This window comes from Nuphar pumila, chromosome 13 (assembly GCF_984573655.1).
Source record: "Nuphar pumila chromosome 13, dmNupPumi1.hap1.1, whole genome shotgun sequence".
NCBI lineage: Eukaryota > Viridiplantae > Streptophyta > Magnoliopsida > Nymphaeales > Nymphaeaceae > Nuphar > Nuphar pumila.
The window spans coordinates 75,685,631-75,703,873 of record NC_143261.1 but is presented as its reverse complement, the minus strand read 5'-3'; the positions used below and the strand labels follow the sequence as shown (position 1 = coordinate 75,703,873).

Below are 18,243 nucleotides of genomic sequence, written 5' to 3'. Positions count from 1 at the left end.
GTTGTTGGAGTCAAAGCTAGAGGACCATTTTGGTCCAGATTGGTTAGAGTAGGGTTTGAAAGGGTGTCAACCCCTATATATGTTGTAAACTAACCTTTACTTCTTTAATCAAGCTTCTATTCTTCCTCTCATTCCCTTAGCTTCTTCTTCCATTGTGTCATCTATTTTTGAATTTGTACATGGCATTAGAGCCATCTACACATCAGGAAGGAGCATATGGTCTGCTGAGAGAGAGGAAGGCATTTTTTCATCATTTTTAAGAGGTTTAAAAAATTGATTAATATTTTTTATTGTTTAATGACACATGCCATCTTATGGTAAAAAGTTGTCAATTCACAAAGGATTCAATTCTTAGGTTTTTTAAAGAAACTGATCCACTTGGTGAATCAATTTTAACAACATTGCTACTCTTAAATACAAGTGTGGGATGCCTTTGCTCTAATGGAGCGTCACAAATGTGAAAAGTGTATGAAGTATGACAAGTGCAAGCACCGTCCAACATGCCTATATAAGTATGATCGGTATAAAGTCAGTTTGATGGAGTTTCTTATGGCACTTCTTCCTGAATTTGATGGTGTGAGAAGTGCTATACTTTATAGAACCTTTTTGCTGTCTGTTATTCAGACTTTTGTAGATCTCATCAGATGAGACTAAGATGAAGTTTCTTGGGATATATTCATCTAAAGATACAGTTATCGCTATTACAAGCATGCAGGAGGGTATAGTGGTGTCAACTTTGGTCCACCCAAGAGTGACATGAGTGGAGTACGATGCCACAATTGCAAGGAGTGGGGCATATGAAGAAAACCTGCTTAGTGTTGAGTCAGAAAAATATGAGAATGGTTGGAGGTACCTCTGCATCCAGTGCTATATGAGTAGTGAGAAGAGAACTGAACATGATGAGGATATCATGTCGGTAGCTCTGACCACCTTCACTTCTTAAATTTCTGATTCATGGTGTGAGTTTTGGAAAACGATTTTTAAAACAATATTTTTAATGAAAACTAAGTGAAAGCCAGACACCAGTGTTGTGAAAAGCGTTGAGGCGTAGCGAGGCACTCCACCAAAATCTAAGGCGAGGCGTAAAGCATAAGCCTCAATTTTTTTTTTAAAACTTAAAAAAAACTATAAAAAAGATCTAAAATTATAAATAAATAAAAAAATCTTTATTGATGAAGCAACAACCAACAAGAAATAAAAAATCTCAAATAAATACTAAAAAAATATGAGATTAACATGTAAAAGTAACATTAATGCAACAACTTGATCTATGTAAGTATCTAAAAAATAAAACATGGGTATTCATTAAATAAAAAATTAACATTAACAACGAAATGCATCTTAGCATTAACAATACAATGTCATAATTAGAAAATGCATGTTAGCGTTAACAACCAAATGTTAATATATTTGCCCAAAACTCTTCAAAATGAGAGTGTTAACATTCACAATTGCAATTGAAAGACCTAAAAAACATATAAATGGTCATAAGTCTATGATATGAATTAGGGCCTAGGCTCTTCTTGTGTCTCGTCATCATCAATATCTAAGTCTTCAATGTCATCATCTGAGGAATCCATATAAATAGGTTCTCCTTCATCTTCATTCTGTGACTCTTCATCATCTGCACTTTTTTCCTTCACACCCTCGGTCACTTATTTTGCTTTTCTTTTTTCTGCAATAAAAAATCATGTATTAAATACTTATTTTATGTAATTAAAAAATATATATTTATATTCATAGCAAGGTAAAATGAATTTAGCTTTACCTCGATCTTTTGAAGACCTGTCTTGCCTAGAACCAGTTTGTAAATCATGAGGTGAAGTAACTTTTTCAATAGACACATGCTCAATGGCATTTATGTCGAAGTTTGAATCCAACCATGAATCCTCCAACCAATTGGGATCACAAGGCAACACTGAATGTTCCTTCTCTACAATCCACTTATCGTCTGAGTCTATATGATCCAGACATATAAGGTCTTTGGTAGCCCTCCTCTTCATATTTCTCTCTCTTAATTTCATATTGTACATTACAAAAACCAATGCATTCATTTTCTCTTGTTTAAGTCTATTCTTCCGTTTTGTATGCACCTATAATTTTAAATCATTGATAATCAATTATAAGATAATTACACTTATAAAAATGTATTTCAAAAATAAAATACAAAATCACAAACCAATGAGAAAGTACTTCAGTTCCTCTCACAACCCGATGCACTGTATGTCAAACTTAGAATTTGAATTGCAAACTTCATCAACTCAGGATTTTCGTGCCCAAATGAACTCCATCAATCAGTTGCATTCAAATAAAACAATACAAAATTGATAAAAATATTAAGAATGTCATAATTAATAAACAACATAATTGCAAACTTACCCGGACTTTTTAATTTTCTTGTTGTAACAACTGCCTCTCTACCAAACAACCTCTTTGCCTTTTTAAATGCATCGACTTGTGTTGTAATTTTCAATCGAACATTTGCATTAGAAATCAATTTTTCAACACAATCATAAAAGCCACTCATGACTTCTCCATCCGGATTGAAGTTATCAGCATAATGAAAATATGGATTTAAATAATAGGCAGCTGCATGTAAAGACTTATGAAGTTGCAAGTCCTATCGTCTATCAATGATATCCCAAATTGGTTTATATTTTCGTTCAACCTTGTCAAGGTTTGAAGCAATTTTCTCCTTTACTCTATCCATTGCCTCGTGCAAAAAACTCATAGCAGGTTCATCTGCATCAATTAATCGCAACACTTTCACGAGAGACAATATAGCTTTATTTGCATATGATATGGCAACCCAAAACTTATAATCATTAAGAACAATATAAGAAATGTTCTTTGCATCAGATTTCTTATAGTAATTAGATGATCTAAAATTTGAAGATAAGAACATCAACTTCAACTTTTTCTTATAACATCCAATACTATGAAGCTTGAGATATATTGTGGCAAAATGAGTAAAAGTTCTTTCTTTTTCTTTGTGAACTTTCTCATCAAATTTAATACCCATGCATGACTATAAATATATCTTGTAATTTTTTTTTGCCTTTTCCACTGTATTTTTTAAAATTGATATCTTTCCAATATCTTCTAACATAAGATCCAAGCAATGCGCTGCACGTGGTGTCCAAAAATATGTTTTTCCTACTGTTAACATATTCCCAGCTGCCACATGATTTGATGCATTATCTGTAACGAATTGCACCACATTACTTTCACTAACTTCTTTAACAACTTCAAACAACTTACACAAATTTGCACCACTTTTTTCATGTGCCTGATGTCAACAAACTTCAAAAATACTGTTCCAGATGAGTTGTTCACAAGAAAATTAATTTTCTTTCTTTTCCATCTGTCCAACCATCTGTCATAATGCTGCAACCAACCTTTAGACATTCCTTTTTGAACTCTTTTAAAATTTTGTGAGTACAATCTATCTCGTCCTTCAAAATTCACATTCTGATCTCGTGATAAGAAGACTGTTTGAACCCTCGCCCATAATTTGCAATAGCTTCTACCATTGCACCAAAATATGGACTGTTGCAAAGATTAAATGCTAAGACATTTGAATAAAAAATCTACCAATGGCATGACATACATTTTTTCTTTCATCCCTTTTGAAAGCAATGTTTATTGTGGTTTGTCGTGCTTCTTTGTTCACAAAGAGGTCCATAGGACCACCTGTGCTTGTTTTTGCATCACTACGTGATCCACTGATTTCTTTGTTCACATTATCGCCTGTTGATGATCCAAAATAAACACTCCTTCCGATATCCGACTTGTTTTGTTCTTCCTCTTGTTTTTTTGCTTCTAATCCCTTAGATGATTCTGAAAAAAATCTTTTCACATTAGGTGAAACTGCTTCACACATGCTTACACTATGTTTTGTGCCAGCTAAGTGATGATTTAACCTATAGATGCCTCCTGTAGTCTGTTTATAATAGTAATTGCAAATTACATGTCCTACGAGTTTGAGATATTTAGTGGGATTTGAAACTTTAGCTCCATGATCCCATCCTACATCTTTTTCCATTGTTCAACTGCAAAAATGCATATAAGAAAATATATATTAACACAAAAAATTAGATTACAAGTACCATTCTTTGATAAAATGCATTCAAAATAACAGAAAAAGATTTTGCTGCATTTTATGATTCAATAATTCAATAGTCAACAAATGCACAAACAAATAATAAACTAATAACAGTTGCAATATGAATAATGAATGCATACATGCTTGTGTATATGAGAAACCAATAAGTGCACAATATCTTCTTTAACCAAAAAATGTGAACTAAGCCAAAGCCAAAAGAGTTAAATGGAACAAGGCTAATCGATTCAAACTTTTTCTGCAACGGGTTTTCCCGTGACAGACATGGTCGACATTGCACCTGCATTCATTATCAAGATTTAGGTCTTGAAAGAGAATGGACATGCATGGCAACACAAACAAGGTCTTTCTAAAAGCAGCCTAATGAGAGTACATATTCCACTCGTGGTCCAAACAAGAGCTCGCATGTTCATGAAAGTAATATCTAATCTATGGGGATGCTGAATTATACCCAATTAACTATCACACTCACGATTTATGAAATGTAAAAAATCTTAAATACTTTAACATTTTGTTTGCAGATACACCAAGTCACACAGATATTAATTAGGCCAAATGTTTATTAGCATCCCTAACTAATATCGGGTTGCTAGCCATAAGCCAGTTGTGCCCCATCGTACAAATGATAAAGTCATAGCTTAGGCTAAGTCAGATGCAACCAGCAGCCAATGCAAGATGATAGATCAACTATAATGATAAAGAATGCTAATAGAAAAATGTTTTAAGTCCACCAGTAGGTCAAAATTTTGTCACAGACCGACAAAAATGCAAGTCTGAAGATTGCCAGTCTGCAAGCCTTGACCCAGGACAGGTAAAAAATGCGAGTCTGAAGCATAAACCGTGATGATACAAGCAATGTTCTTGAATAGCTTAGGGGTAAGCATGAGTCTGAAAGTTACAAAAAAAAAGATTTAAACTGTGAGAATGGTTTCAGAAAGAATAAACGAACAAATAGTCAGTACAACACAATAATAATATTCATCAATCATTAAATCCATACTACATAAATTGTAATAATCTGCAAAGTAAATATTCAATAGTGCATACTAATTTGTATTTCATCAATCAACTTACTCATTTTTTCTGCTTAAGCAGCACGAGGAAGGCGTGTAAATGTGCTGAGAAGGAGAAGAGATAAGAAGAGGAGAACGGGAAAGAGAAAAAACTAGAAATGAGAGAGAGAGCGTACCTGTTTCGGGGCTCCACCACGAGAGAGAGAATGCTGTGAGAGCCGAGAGAGAGACTGCTGTGAGAAAAAAAAAACAGAATGAGAGTGCGGTGAGAAAAAAATGAGGGGCTTAAATATAAAGGGCCCTCGACCCCTTTATGTTTAAGCTCTAATTTTTGGTCAAATGAGGGTTTTGACCCTCATTTGACGAAAACTAACGAGGCATATGCGCCTCATCCTCAGGCTCGCCTCGCCTTGAGGGGTGCGCCTCAAGGTGTATGAGGCGCGCGCTTCGGGGGTTTTGCGCTTTACCCATACGCCTCAAGGCAGAAAGTCCATTCGCCTTAAGGCGAGGCGCGCTTTTTGCGCCTTGAGGTGCATTTTTAATAACACTGTCAGACACCAAATAATAAAAATCGGCTCGCACGAGTGGTGAAGTCCGGGTCGATCTCAGGGAACGAGAAATACTTTGTATTCAAGCACACAATTAAACTTCGCATTATTGCCAAAAAGAAAAAATCAATTAATTAAATAAATACACTAAGAGTGCTGCCCCTGCAGACCCAATGATTACAAAATAAAAAAATAAAAAATAAAAAATAAAAAAGGAAAAAAATAAAAAAGAAAAAAGAAAAAAGAAAAAAATAAATGATTTTATTACAGACCCAATGAATTAATAATTAAAATCCTAATCTAAAAATAAGAGAAACAATCTTCAGTGCTTGAGGCTTTTGTCCCCTTCCTTGAATGGTTATGATCTTTTTACTTCTCTTCTACTGATCCTTATTCCAGAAGGCTCCCTGAGGGCACTTTTGAGGGCCTGAAAGGCCTTTTGAGGGGACTTTTTAGGGATCTCAGAGGGCACTTTGGGGGTACGAAAAGGGGTTTATCATACATTCAAACGCTTCCTTGCAAAACAAGAATCACAAAACACAAATCAGAAAAGAAAATCTACGAAAAAATTAAATGTAAATATAAGGAAAAATCACAAAAACATGAACATGACTAACATGAAACTAATAACATGAACTAACTATGAACCACTAATAACAACTAACACTAAAAGACAAAATAACAAAACAACCTAACTAACAATCAAGAACTAACTTGCAACAACTAATTAAAGAAACTAACTAATCAACTCTAAAGATCAAGAAAGCAATCAACTGAATATGGCAAACTAATTAATCAATTAAATCTAATGTCAACAAGTTAATAAAAGTGAACAAGAACTAAGCAAGAAAATTAATTAATAAACTATGCTAATCGGCTAGCCCGAATAAACGAAAACTAGTTATTAAACTATATGCAAGATAAAAAAAGCTAATGAATGACATAATGGAGGATGCTGTACGGTATTAACAAAATGTAAAACATTAAATAATACTAATAGCTAACCTAACAAATTGATCATAGATGAAATAAAGAATCGGCTAGTGTAAACTATGCAACTTGTTAAAGCAAAATAAATGAAGAACTAGGCTGCGTACATGACGTGAATGATATTAACATTAACGTATATTAATTGATTTAGTGCTACAACAACACACGATGAAACTAACCTAGTTATGCTAAAACGCTAATGACTAACACACAAGAGAATATCGGCTGAGCTAAAAATTAACAAACTAATTAAATTTAATTAACGTGAATCTAATCTATTCTATACTAACATTAACTAAAGAAATAATCCTAATCTAATGACTGGGAAAACGAGATTTAATGTGAATTGAAACAAAACAAAAACGCAACTATCTAAATCGGCTACATTAAAACACACTAACTGAAAAAATGATAATTGAATGCAAACCATTATTTCTAATCTAATTAATAGAAAATTTCTGGAATTAAAAGAAAACTAACTATTTAACTGATAAAAGAAAGCAAACAAACTTTAATCTAAGCTATTCTAAAAAAACGATAATTGGATAAAAACAATGCATATTGGCTAAAGGAAAAATATTTATTACCTTGATCTAAAACACACCGAATACAATAAAAATGTGAAACAAGCTATTCTAAGCTAGATCTAACCTAAAACTAATCAAGAACTAATCAAGAATCAAGAAAAGAAACAAAAACCTTATGTTAAACCTATCAATTTACCTAAACCAAGATTATTCAATGCTTAAATTAAGAAAATGACTAACTTATATTAAAATGAAATATATTTTTTTCTTTTTATTTTTTCAGATGCAAGAAAATTAAACTATATAGATTAAATAATATAAATATGCAAAAATATGCATGAATCAACTAAAACTATATGCAATGCTATGCTTTATGTTATGCAAAACTAAACTACGAGAAACGGGGGAGAAGCAAACCTGACAGCTTACCTTTGACGGATTTGATGAGAAGAGAAGATGGTTAATCCCAGCTGAACGCACGCCTCCCCGACAAAAAGAGAAGGTTGCCGACGACGGATTGGATGAGAGAAGCAAGAAGAAAAAGAAGAAGAAGAGAGAGGGAGAAATCGGCAAGGAGAGAGAGCAAGGGAGAGAGAGAGGGAGCAAAGGGGGCTTTTTTTTGGAAGAGGGAAAAACGTCCCCTCATGCTGAAAACATGCTATTTATAATGATGTGATTAGGTTAAAACACATTTTTTCAAAAAGAGTCCAAAGATTTTCAATAATTTTCAAAAAGGTTCTCTTATTAAAAATGTGTTTCTCTAAAAATAAAAAATTCTTAAACTAATTAAAATTATTTAATTAAACCTAACCTAAATAAACTACAATTAAGAAAATTCTAAAACTAATAAAAATACTAAAAATGCAGGGTAAGCTTTGAAATACATGATTTTTTGATATTTTTAATTCCAATGCGGTTTCTCGAAACTAATGATAAAAATGGGTTTTTAAAACAATTTTCCATTGGATCATGTATAAAATAGTATGGATAAAACACAAAATATATGCATGGTCAATGCAGTCTTATGTCCACTCTAGGCTTGACCAGATGCAACACCTGATAGAACTTCTTGCCGAGTCTGCCACTTTTGATTCAACTACTCTACTCCTCTTGGTACCTCTAGTTGTGCCTTCGTAGGTATCCCTAGTGTCGATCTAGATTGTTTAATAAACTCAGAAGCATCATGTCACATGACAACTAATGAGTCTATTAACCAATTGCAAGTCATGTTTTGATGCCTTTCACATTACAAATATACCTTTTAGGAATATTTTTAAAATTGGATCTATTTCTTCCACTTCCAGTCTTGATGGAAAATTGAATATTTTTGAAGTTTATTTGGTTTCGTCTCTTGCCATGAATTTAATTTTTGTGGGTCAATATACTAAGTACAATTGTGATGTTATCTTTACTCTTGATCATTGTTTTGCGCAAGATTGGTTGTCACAGAGGAGGATTGAAACTGGGCATAAACAAGACCATCTTTATTTTATGGATCATTTGTATCAAACTCATCGGAGTTTAGTTGAGATTAGTATGGGTGCTACAAATTTGGTTCGTCTTTCTTGTGGCATCAATGGTTGGGTCTTGTGTTTAGTTTTAGGCTATATATATTGTCTTCTGGTGTATTGGGTGATTGTACGCACAATGTGTATGTTAGGTGTTGAGAGGAAGGTTGTAAAAAGCGTATCGTAAGTTCGTAACCCCTATTGGTCGTGATAAAAAAAAAGTATCTATCGTATCGTATCATCATAATCACAAATATCAGTATTAGCTATATCTTTGTGAGGCTATTTCTCGCGATATTATAGGTTTGATGATAAATCTCGGAAAATTCTCAGGGCTTAAAAAAATAAAAATATATAAAAATAAAAACTAAGTAAGAAAATATCAAGTTTAGATAATAAAATAATATATAATAAATAAAATAAGTAAAAAATGCAAAATAAAGCAAAAACACACATTTCAAATATAGAAATTAAAAAAACAATAACAATAATTGATAATATCACGAGATTCTCATGATAATATTGCGATATCAAAATATCACAATATTTTACCTATAATATCATTTGTTGAAAATATAATGATAATATCATGATATTTTGAAAATATCGTCGATATCTATGACTATGCGTATTGTAAAATCACATTTTCAATAGAAACTTCTTTAAAAATCTAAAAAAATCCAAAAAAAATCATAGAATCCAATAACAAAATATATTTATGCAATACAATTAACTAAACATAGATATTTTCATTAAAATATCTCATTTCACCGTAAACTAAATATAGGTTTTTTTACACAAGTTTTGTGACAAAAGATTCAAAACAACATCAATCGTCTTCACTATCAAACATCCCTTGTTATACATTAGAGATGACATCTTATTCTGGACCTGTTGCTCTTCATTTGGTTGTGCAGGTGCTGCCACTGACGACACATGTGCCAATGCTTGTGCTGCTTACTCTCTTTGTCTAATATTCATATTTCTAATTTTTTCTATACAAACACGTATCTCAGCTCATTTCTCACTACAACCAATGGACATGGTGATATTCTCATCCACCAACCATTGCAATATGCTCTCTCATGTGGTACAAGCCTCCATTAATCAATAAATGACAACCTACATTTTAAAGATGCATGCCCATTATGATCGTTAAGAATCTCACAGTATCGCCACATTGGCTCCTCAACATGTGGAGAACGTCGAGCCATTAATAAATCTAATCACCACAAATAGAATAAGTTAAGACAAGATAACACTACATTCAAAAGCAATAAGGTTTTCATAACTCATTACAAAAGTTAAAGTGATGATTTTTAGTTGCAAAATGTCATGCTAAGAAGAAAGGTAGACAAGCTAAAGTTTAGAAACATATGTCTATATATCAATAATCTTCTCTCTTTAGTATCAGACTTTAGCTTAATGATTTTGTCCGTTTATTGCATCGTTTAACAGCCTGAGATGATGATGAATCATCTTTATCTTCTGAATCATGGGCCACCTCTGGCAATTTTACTTCGGCAATTGGTGCACGCTCTCTTGCCTTTTTTTATCATCTTCGATAAGACTAGTAAGAATCTCAACACCAATATCAATAGGAATGTTGTCGTTACATAATTTCATGCTGGAGTTGCTATGCCCTACAATTGGAATTTAAATCTATACAATCCTTTGTGCATAACAAAACCATAAAAGTTACACTTAGTTACTCCTTTCAATTGGCGTCCCAAAGTCAACTAGTGTGCAATATTTCATTGCAGGATCCTTTGGGAGGCATCCTTCACCATCCATCGAACTCTTAGGGCTTGGATTACTAAATCTAATCACCACAAAGATGTAAAAAATGCTTAATAACACACTTAGGGATGGATTTGGAGTTCTAAGGGCACAAACAATGGGATTAAGGGTAAAAATAAATAAAAAAGAAAGGGGCTTACCCTCCAAATATACAAATGTGGGGGTGCACAATGAGTCGAGCTAGCTCGGGCTCGAGATGTAGGGGTGCACAATGACCCGAGCTAGCTCGGGCTCGGGTCGAGCTTGACTCGTTTAAGCTTGTCTCAATCTCGTCGAGTAGATAAACGAGCTTAGCTTGAGCACAAGCTCAAGCTCGGTACATATAAACGATCTGAGCTTGATTAGTCAATCAAGCTCGCTTGTGCTCAATTGGCCCGATTAAGCTCAGTTTGTGTAGTTAATAATGCACTCAGTATGGTATGTGAATAATTTATGTTTATAAAGCAGACACATCAAAAGGCTTTGCTTAGACGTGTAGTGTAATGTGTTAGCCATTTTCTGAGGAAGTGGGTTGTTTGAAACCCATTGTCTTCACTACATATTAAATCTTTTTTAAATAAAAAATGCTTGGCTCAGCTCAACTCGAGCCAAGCTCGAGTTCAAATCGAGACGAGTTTGGAGAACAGTTGTTCAAGCTCGGCTTGAACTCGAACTGAGCTTGAACAACTATTTTTTTAACGAGCTAAGCTGGACCAGCCTAAGCTCGACTCGAACTCGTCTCGTGTGCACCCCTGCACGAATGAAGTAACAAATGATTTTTTTACCTTATCTCACTTCTTTGAGTGAAAAATGAGTGAAAATGCACTCTCACACGAGAAAACTGCAAAAACCCTCTCCCATGCGCAAGAATCGAGCCCCACAACTCTCTCAAGCCACCTAGGGTGTGTGTGTTCCCTCCTAATGACCTCTAGACAAATGGGGAAATCGGCCCTAGAGGTGTCTTTAACCTTTTGGGGCTTCTAAAATCACGTCAAGGGTGTATCATACGATACACTCGATATCATATAATACGATACAATCGACATATCACGATGCAAGTGTGTATCGTATCAATCTACCTGATAGTAACGATGCATATTGTACCACATCATATGATATGGTATGATACAACATTGTCTGCGAGAGTTGTAGGATTGCCAAAGGTCATGCTCTTTCATTAGGTCTTAGAGAAGTTGAGTTAGTCCCTTTGATCTTATTCACTATGATGTTTGGCGGCCTTCTTTTGTTATATAAAAGTGAGGTTTAATGCATTTTATTGATGATCATAGTAGATATACATGTATATATTTTATAAAACATCAGTGAATTGCATAATATTTTTAAGAGATTTTGTGCTTTTGTTGACATTCTATTTGCAGCTAAAGTGAAGTCTCTCGGTTCAAACTCAAGGGGAGAGTGCATAGGACATTGCGTATAAGAGTTTTTGCATGAAAAAATATTAGTTCCCCAAAAATCTTGTCGTGTCCCTATGTGCTAGAGTTGAATGAAGTTGTTGAAAGAAAGAACATACATATACTTGAAACTTCCAAGGCATTATTTTTTAATAGTACAATGCCTAAGGAGTTTTGGGTAGAGGCCGTGGGAGTTGCAGTGTACTTGATAAATCAGATGCCCTCAAGTATTCTTGGAAATATCTCTCCATTCAAGTTGTTTAATAAGGAACTAGATTATGGGGCATTATGGATATTTGATAGTATGTATTTTGTTCTGATTCCACCCCAATAGAGAGATTGGTTGTCACCAAGGACTGTAAAGTGTTGCTTCATACGGTACCCTAAAGGTCAAAAGGGATATCAATGTTATGATCTTGTGAACAAAAAGGTTTAGACATCTACACGTGGCATTTTTAGAAGAGTTGTGAAGGTTTGAGTGGCAAGGTGTTTTGAAATAAAAGACTTGCAACTTGAAGTACTTCTTGGTACTTGAGGTGACATTCCTAGAAAAGGGTTATTTGTTGACACACCATAAGTATGCAACAAGCATGATTAGTAAAGCAAGATGAATGGATGATAAGAAGCGAGTATTCCTATGAAAGTAAATTGCAAATTGAAGCATATAGATGTTTAGCTTTTGGATGATCCCACAATATATAGGCAACTGGTAAGGAGTTTGATTTGCTTGGCTATTTCTAGACCAAATATTACATTTGTAGTTCATGTTGTGATCCAGTTTATGAATGCTCCTAGATCTACTCACTTGTCCACAATATTGAGGATCATCATATGCATTATGAATTGTTCTTTTCTGTTTCATCTGAATTGAAGTTGAAAACCTATTATGAAGCTGACTTTGGAGTGTTGTAGGATAAACACTATCACAGGATTTTGAATGTTTTTGGGTGATTATTTGATATCCTGAAAGTGTAAGAAACATTAAAGAATTGCCTTTTCCATATGCAAAGCAGAGCGTAGAGATATTTCTCAAGTCACTGCAAAGGTAGTATGGTTGAGATGACTGTTAGAGGATTTGGGGGTCAAAGTTGATGGGGGGACTCTCCTATATTATGACAATCAGAGTGCTATCCGTATAGTCAAGAATCCAGATTTTCATGAGAGAATCAAACATATTTAGATAGATTGTCACTTTACTCGCAGAGCGTATTTAGAGGGAGTAATCTCATTGGCATACGTCCGGACCATTCATCAGATTGCAGATTGTTTTACCAAGAGTTCGCTGCTAAAAGTTTTTAGACATTCCTCTTCAAACTTGATATGATTGTGTTTATATCATCTCAAGTTTGACGAGGAGTGCTAAAAAATGTATTACTATGTACCATTCTGATGGGTAATACCCATTTCATGTATTATTATGTGTATGTAGGGGTAGTTTTGTAATTGGCCATTAAGAGGTGTTGGAGTCAAAGCTAGGGGGTCATTTTGGTCCAGATTGGTCAGAGTAGGGTTGGGAAGGGGGTCGACACTATATGTTGTAAACTAATCTTCTTTTGTTTAATGGAGTTTCTATGCTTCCTCTCATTCCCTTGGCTTCTTCTTTGATTGTGCCATGTATTTTTGAATTTGTACACATAGCTTGGCTTTTGTTTTATTGGTCAGTTGATTCATATTTATTTTACACAACCTAAAAAAATAATGGTGCATCATAGTTTTTTCTTTTAGCTTGCAGGTTGAATGCCTCCAAATCGATGGTGTCTTGCAGAAAAGAAATCTTGTTTATTGTGCATCTACAAGGTATAACTCAAGCAATTTCTATCACCTGCATGGTGTGCTTGCATGTTTGTGCATGTGCATGCACATGCGTGTATCTTCATGCATCTATAGTAGAGGAAACATTCATCAAAATAGATTTTCTGTGCTTTGCACTCTGTTGTCTCTTTTTAATATTTGTGAAAGATGATAGTTCTTAATGATAAAAGGAACAGATGTGTAATTTTCCCCATATGTCAGACAAATGAAGAAAGTAATGTATTACATTACTTTATTGGACAATCAGAAGACATATCTTCCATGTGATGGTCAACGTCTGCTAAGAGGCCAATAGAACATATAATTTTGCCTAAAAAAAAAGAATAAAAATGAACTTTGCTAGTCAGTAAATGCTGTCAGCGGTTAGCACTTTGCGGTTGCACAAAGCAAACACTATGCCTGGCTAGTCAGTAAATGCTGACGGGGTTGGTGCAACCAAAATTAGCACGATCTAAAATACTAAAACTGGGATAAAAGAACACAAAGTAATATGCATCCACACACACCAATCGACTATCACATGTTTGGAGATCATACTGAAAATGCTATCAAAGATGCCCAGCAAGAGAGAGAGAGAGAGAGAGAGAGAGAGAGAGAGAGAGAGAGAGAGAGAGAGAGAGAGAGAGAGCATATGTACCTGAGGACACCCATTGCCTGAGGTCAGAGTAGGTGGTCGGAGAAAGTGGAGATTGCTGAGAGAGAGTAAAACTGCCCAAACACTATCGACTTGGGGCTTTTTTCATGAAACTTTGAAAATAACTATTTTACCCTCCTTAAAAACACATTTTTTTTGGGTGAAAAATTTAATAAGTGGGTAAAACTGACCAAACCCTTAAAAAAACTTAAACTCACTTCCAATATTGTGATGCGAGTTTCCCTCGCTTCCCTTTAATGGGAAGCACATTTCTAGTTATCGAGGAAGTGCACTTCTTAATTAAAATAGGCGCTTCCCCATGTGTTTCGGAAGCACAACATTTCACGCTTTCAAAGCGCATTTTGGGGAAGCGCGTTTTCCGCCTTGGTTGAACCTCTCTTGTTCCTATATGGGAATCTCCCCCATATTTTTTGATGTTTGTTCTTGAGTATTTGAGCTATAATAAAATAATATTTTTTATATTTTCCTCTTAGCCCTTAGTGGTTTGTGGTTGTGTACACTTTTGTGTTTAGCCCATTAGTGACTTTGTGATTGTTCTCCTCTTGTGATATCATTACATGGTCTCAGAGCCAATATGCTCTTGATTCTTACAACTCAGTGAGTGATTGCTTGTGCAAGGTTGTGGTTCATGGTGTTCGAGTGCTCATTGTCATTACTTCTTGTTCCACCTTTTTCCTCATGAAATAGTGGTGTGCGTGGTGATCAATATGCTCTCGATTCTTGTAACTCGTGAGTGGTTGCTCATGCGAGATCGTGGTTCGTGGTGTTTGAGTGCTCATTGTCATCACTCCTCGTTCCACTTTCCGCATGAAATAGTGGTGTGCGTGGTGGTCAAGTGCGCGTTGCCGTCCTTCCTCACACACACTCTCTTCCTCTTATTCTCCTTCTTTGTCATGGCCGATTAAGAGGCTAAGATTGAGCATTCATTCAAACTACTTGGATCAAACTACTTGATGTGGGCCATCACAATGGAGAACCACCTCAAGGGAAAAAAAACTTTAGGGCTATGTTTGTGGCACAGATCCTGAGCCACAACTTAAGCTCACAAAGAATGGGGGAGATCAAGATAAAGCTCTTGTTGGCGAAGAAAGAGAAAAAGCCATTCAAGATTATCAAGCTAAGATGAAGGATTGAGAATTCAACATGCTAAGTTCTTGACATGGTTCATGAATGATGTGGAGCTAAATTTTTTTGCCAATCTTGCTAAGTTCAAGAAGGCTAATAAAGCATGGGCCTTCTTGAAAGGAATGCACACTCAAAAAGATCTTGTTGATTAATATTTTTTGCAAGAAAAAGTTAGATCTACAAAGCAAGGGGATATGAGTGTTATTATAGTGCTCTATTTCTTTTGTGGTACAAGCTTGCTCTTCTTGAACCCATTTGGGAAGGGCCCGCCATTGAACTTAGGCAAAGACAAATGCAGAAAGAACACTTCTTTCAATTCCTAATTTCCTATATGGTCTTCGCCAGAAGTTCGAACATGTACGAGTCCTCTCTCTTCTTCTTCGTACCTTTTCATCGCCTCCTAATAAGGTTGTTGCCGAAATTTGTCAAGAGACACAACTTGGAATGACCAAGGGAGAAGATGAAGCCCTTACCATCTCTAAAATGGGAAACAACATAAATGCTTACATGCCTCCTCAATTTGGAAGACAAAAACTATGGAGTAGCAAAGAAGATTGTGTCACATTTGCAATAAACAGGGGCATATAAAGCCGAAATGCCATATGTTGAAGAAAAATTGTGGCTTCAATGGGAGAAAGCTCTTTTAAGCAGGGAGAAAATATGTCCAAAAAGGATGGAGACCTCAAAGACCTATCCATAGCATAACTTGCTGAGGCTCTCCAACAAATTTTAAAGTCTTCTATGTCAACCTCTGGTACCGCTGAGTGAACTTCATCTCCCTCGGGTATGCCTTCATAGATTCTTGATTGGGGGCCTTTTTCACGACACCTAATGGATCCCTACTATCCAATTATTGCACCGATAAAAAAATTTCTAATGTTTCAACCGTCGACGAACTTCTTTAGAGATCACTAGCATTAGAGATTTAAAAAATGATTCTAAAAATTTCTTCATTCCAAAAGTTAGAGTTATTCCCAAATTGAATTTAAATTTACTTTTGGTTTCTGAAATATCCTATTATGGGTATGAAATCTCATTTTCATCTAAGGGTTGCTTGGTGCAGTATCACCAGTCAGGGTACTGATTGCGGAAGGCCATAGGAGAAAAGATTTATACTACATGGACTTTTTGTGTATTCCAACGAGCTCCTTTTATAACTATGCCCAAGAAAAAAGTATTGAAACTTGTTCTAGAAGGCTAGGTCATCCAATACTATCTCATTTTCCTTTTTTGGAAAAAATTGTAATGAGAAAGAATTTGTTTGCCAAGATTGTACACTTGAAAAAATAAAAACTCTCCCTTTTTTTCTAGATTTTATGAGACTAAGAAAACCTTTGAATTGGTGCATCCAAATGTGTGAGGACCCATTCCAGTCATGTCTAAAGGAGGATTCTCCTACTATGTTTCATTTATTAATGATCATACTAGATATACTTAGATATATTTTCTTAGGCAAAAATTAGAAACCTTTTCTTGTTTTAAGAAATTTCATAATTTAATTAAGATCAATTCCAAACTATCATTCTTATTTTTCGTTCCGATTCAAGAGAAGAATTTTTGTCAAATGAATTTAAGTGCTATTGGAAAGAAAATTAAATTTATATCAGAGGTCTTGCTTGAAAACCTCTCAACAAAATGACCTTGGCGATAGAAAACATAGACATATTTTTAAAACTACTAGAACCTTATTTCAAAAAGTGTCCCTAAAAACTTTTTTGGCCAACGCCGCTCTTACCACGCCTATTTAATAAATAGAATGCCATCTTCCTCTTTGAAAAATATTTTTCGTCTCGAAAAACTTTTCAATGTTGTGAAAAGTGTTGAGGCGTAGTGTAGCGCTCTACCAAAAACAAAAGCGAGGCGTAAAGTGTAAACCATAATTTTTTTAACTTAAAAAACATTTAAAAATATCTATAAATACAAAAAAGTAAAAGAAATGCTTTATTGATGAAGCAACAACCAATAAGAAATAGAAAATCTCAAATAAATACCAAAAATTAACATGTAAAATTAACATTAATGCAACAACTTGATCTATGTAATTATCTAAGAAATAAAATATGAGCATTCAATAAAAAATTAAGTAACAAAATCACTAACAATCAATTTTTTCAAAATCATGTCATCATTAGAAGATGCATATTAACATTAACAAGCAAATGTAAGTGTATTTGTTCAAAACTCTCAATAAATGAGAATATTACAAGTTTACAACATTCACAAGTGCAAATGGAGGACCCAAAAAACACAATCCTATGATATAATTTATGATCTAGGCTCTTGTGTCTCGTCATCATCAATATCCAAGTTTTCAATATCATCATTAGAGGAATCCATATAAATGGGTTCTTCATTTTCATTATCTGTCTCTTCATCATATGCACTTCCTTCCTCCACGTCCTCAATCACTGTTTTTCGTTTTCTTTTTCCTTCAATAAAAAAATCATATATTAAATACTTATTGCATATAATTAAAAACACACACTTACATTCGTAGCAAGTAAAAAAATATAGTCTTACTTAGAGCTGTTGATGAATTGTCTTGCTCAGAATCACTTTGTGAAACATGATGTGAAGTGACTTCTTCGACAGACACATGCTCATTGGCGTTTATGTTGAAGTTTGTGTCCCACCATGAATCCTCCAACCAATTGGGATCGCTAGGCAATACTCGATCTTCTTGCTCAATAATCCACTCATCATCTGAGTCTATATGATCTAGACATATAGGGTCTTTGGTATCCTTCATAT

At 34.6% G+C, this 18,243-nt stretch overlaps 1 protein-coding gene across 4 annotated transcripts in view; it reads left to right on the top strand.

Annotated features, from left to right (window-relative positions):
- The window catches only part of LOC149818751 (MUS308 and mammalian DNA polymerase-like protein), a 117,362-nt gene that overhangs the window by 12,510 nt on the left and 86,609 nt on the right, over positions 1 to 18,243 (top strand). For all 4 annotated transcript variants that reach the window (XR_016427135.1, XM_089984582.1, XM_089984581.1 and 1 more), the window contains exon 6: positions 13,633 to 13,697. Coding sequence is in view for 3 of the 4 variants with exons in the window: in XM_089984582.1 (XP_089840708.1) it covers positions 13,633 to 13,697 (65 nt within the window). In the remaining variant the exon portion in view is untranslated. The remainder of the gene's footprint in view (positions 1 to 13,632; positions 13,698 to 18,243) is intronic.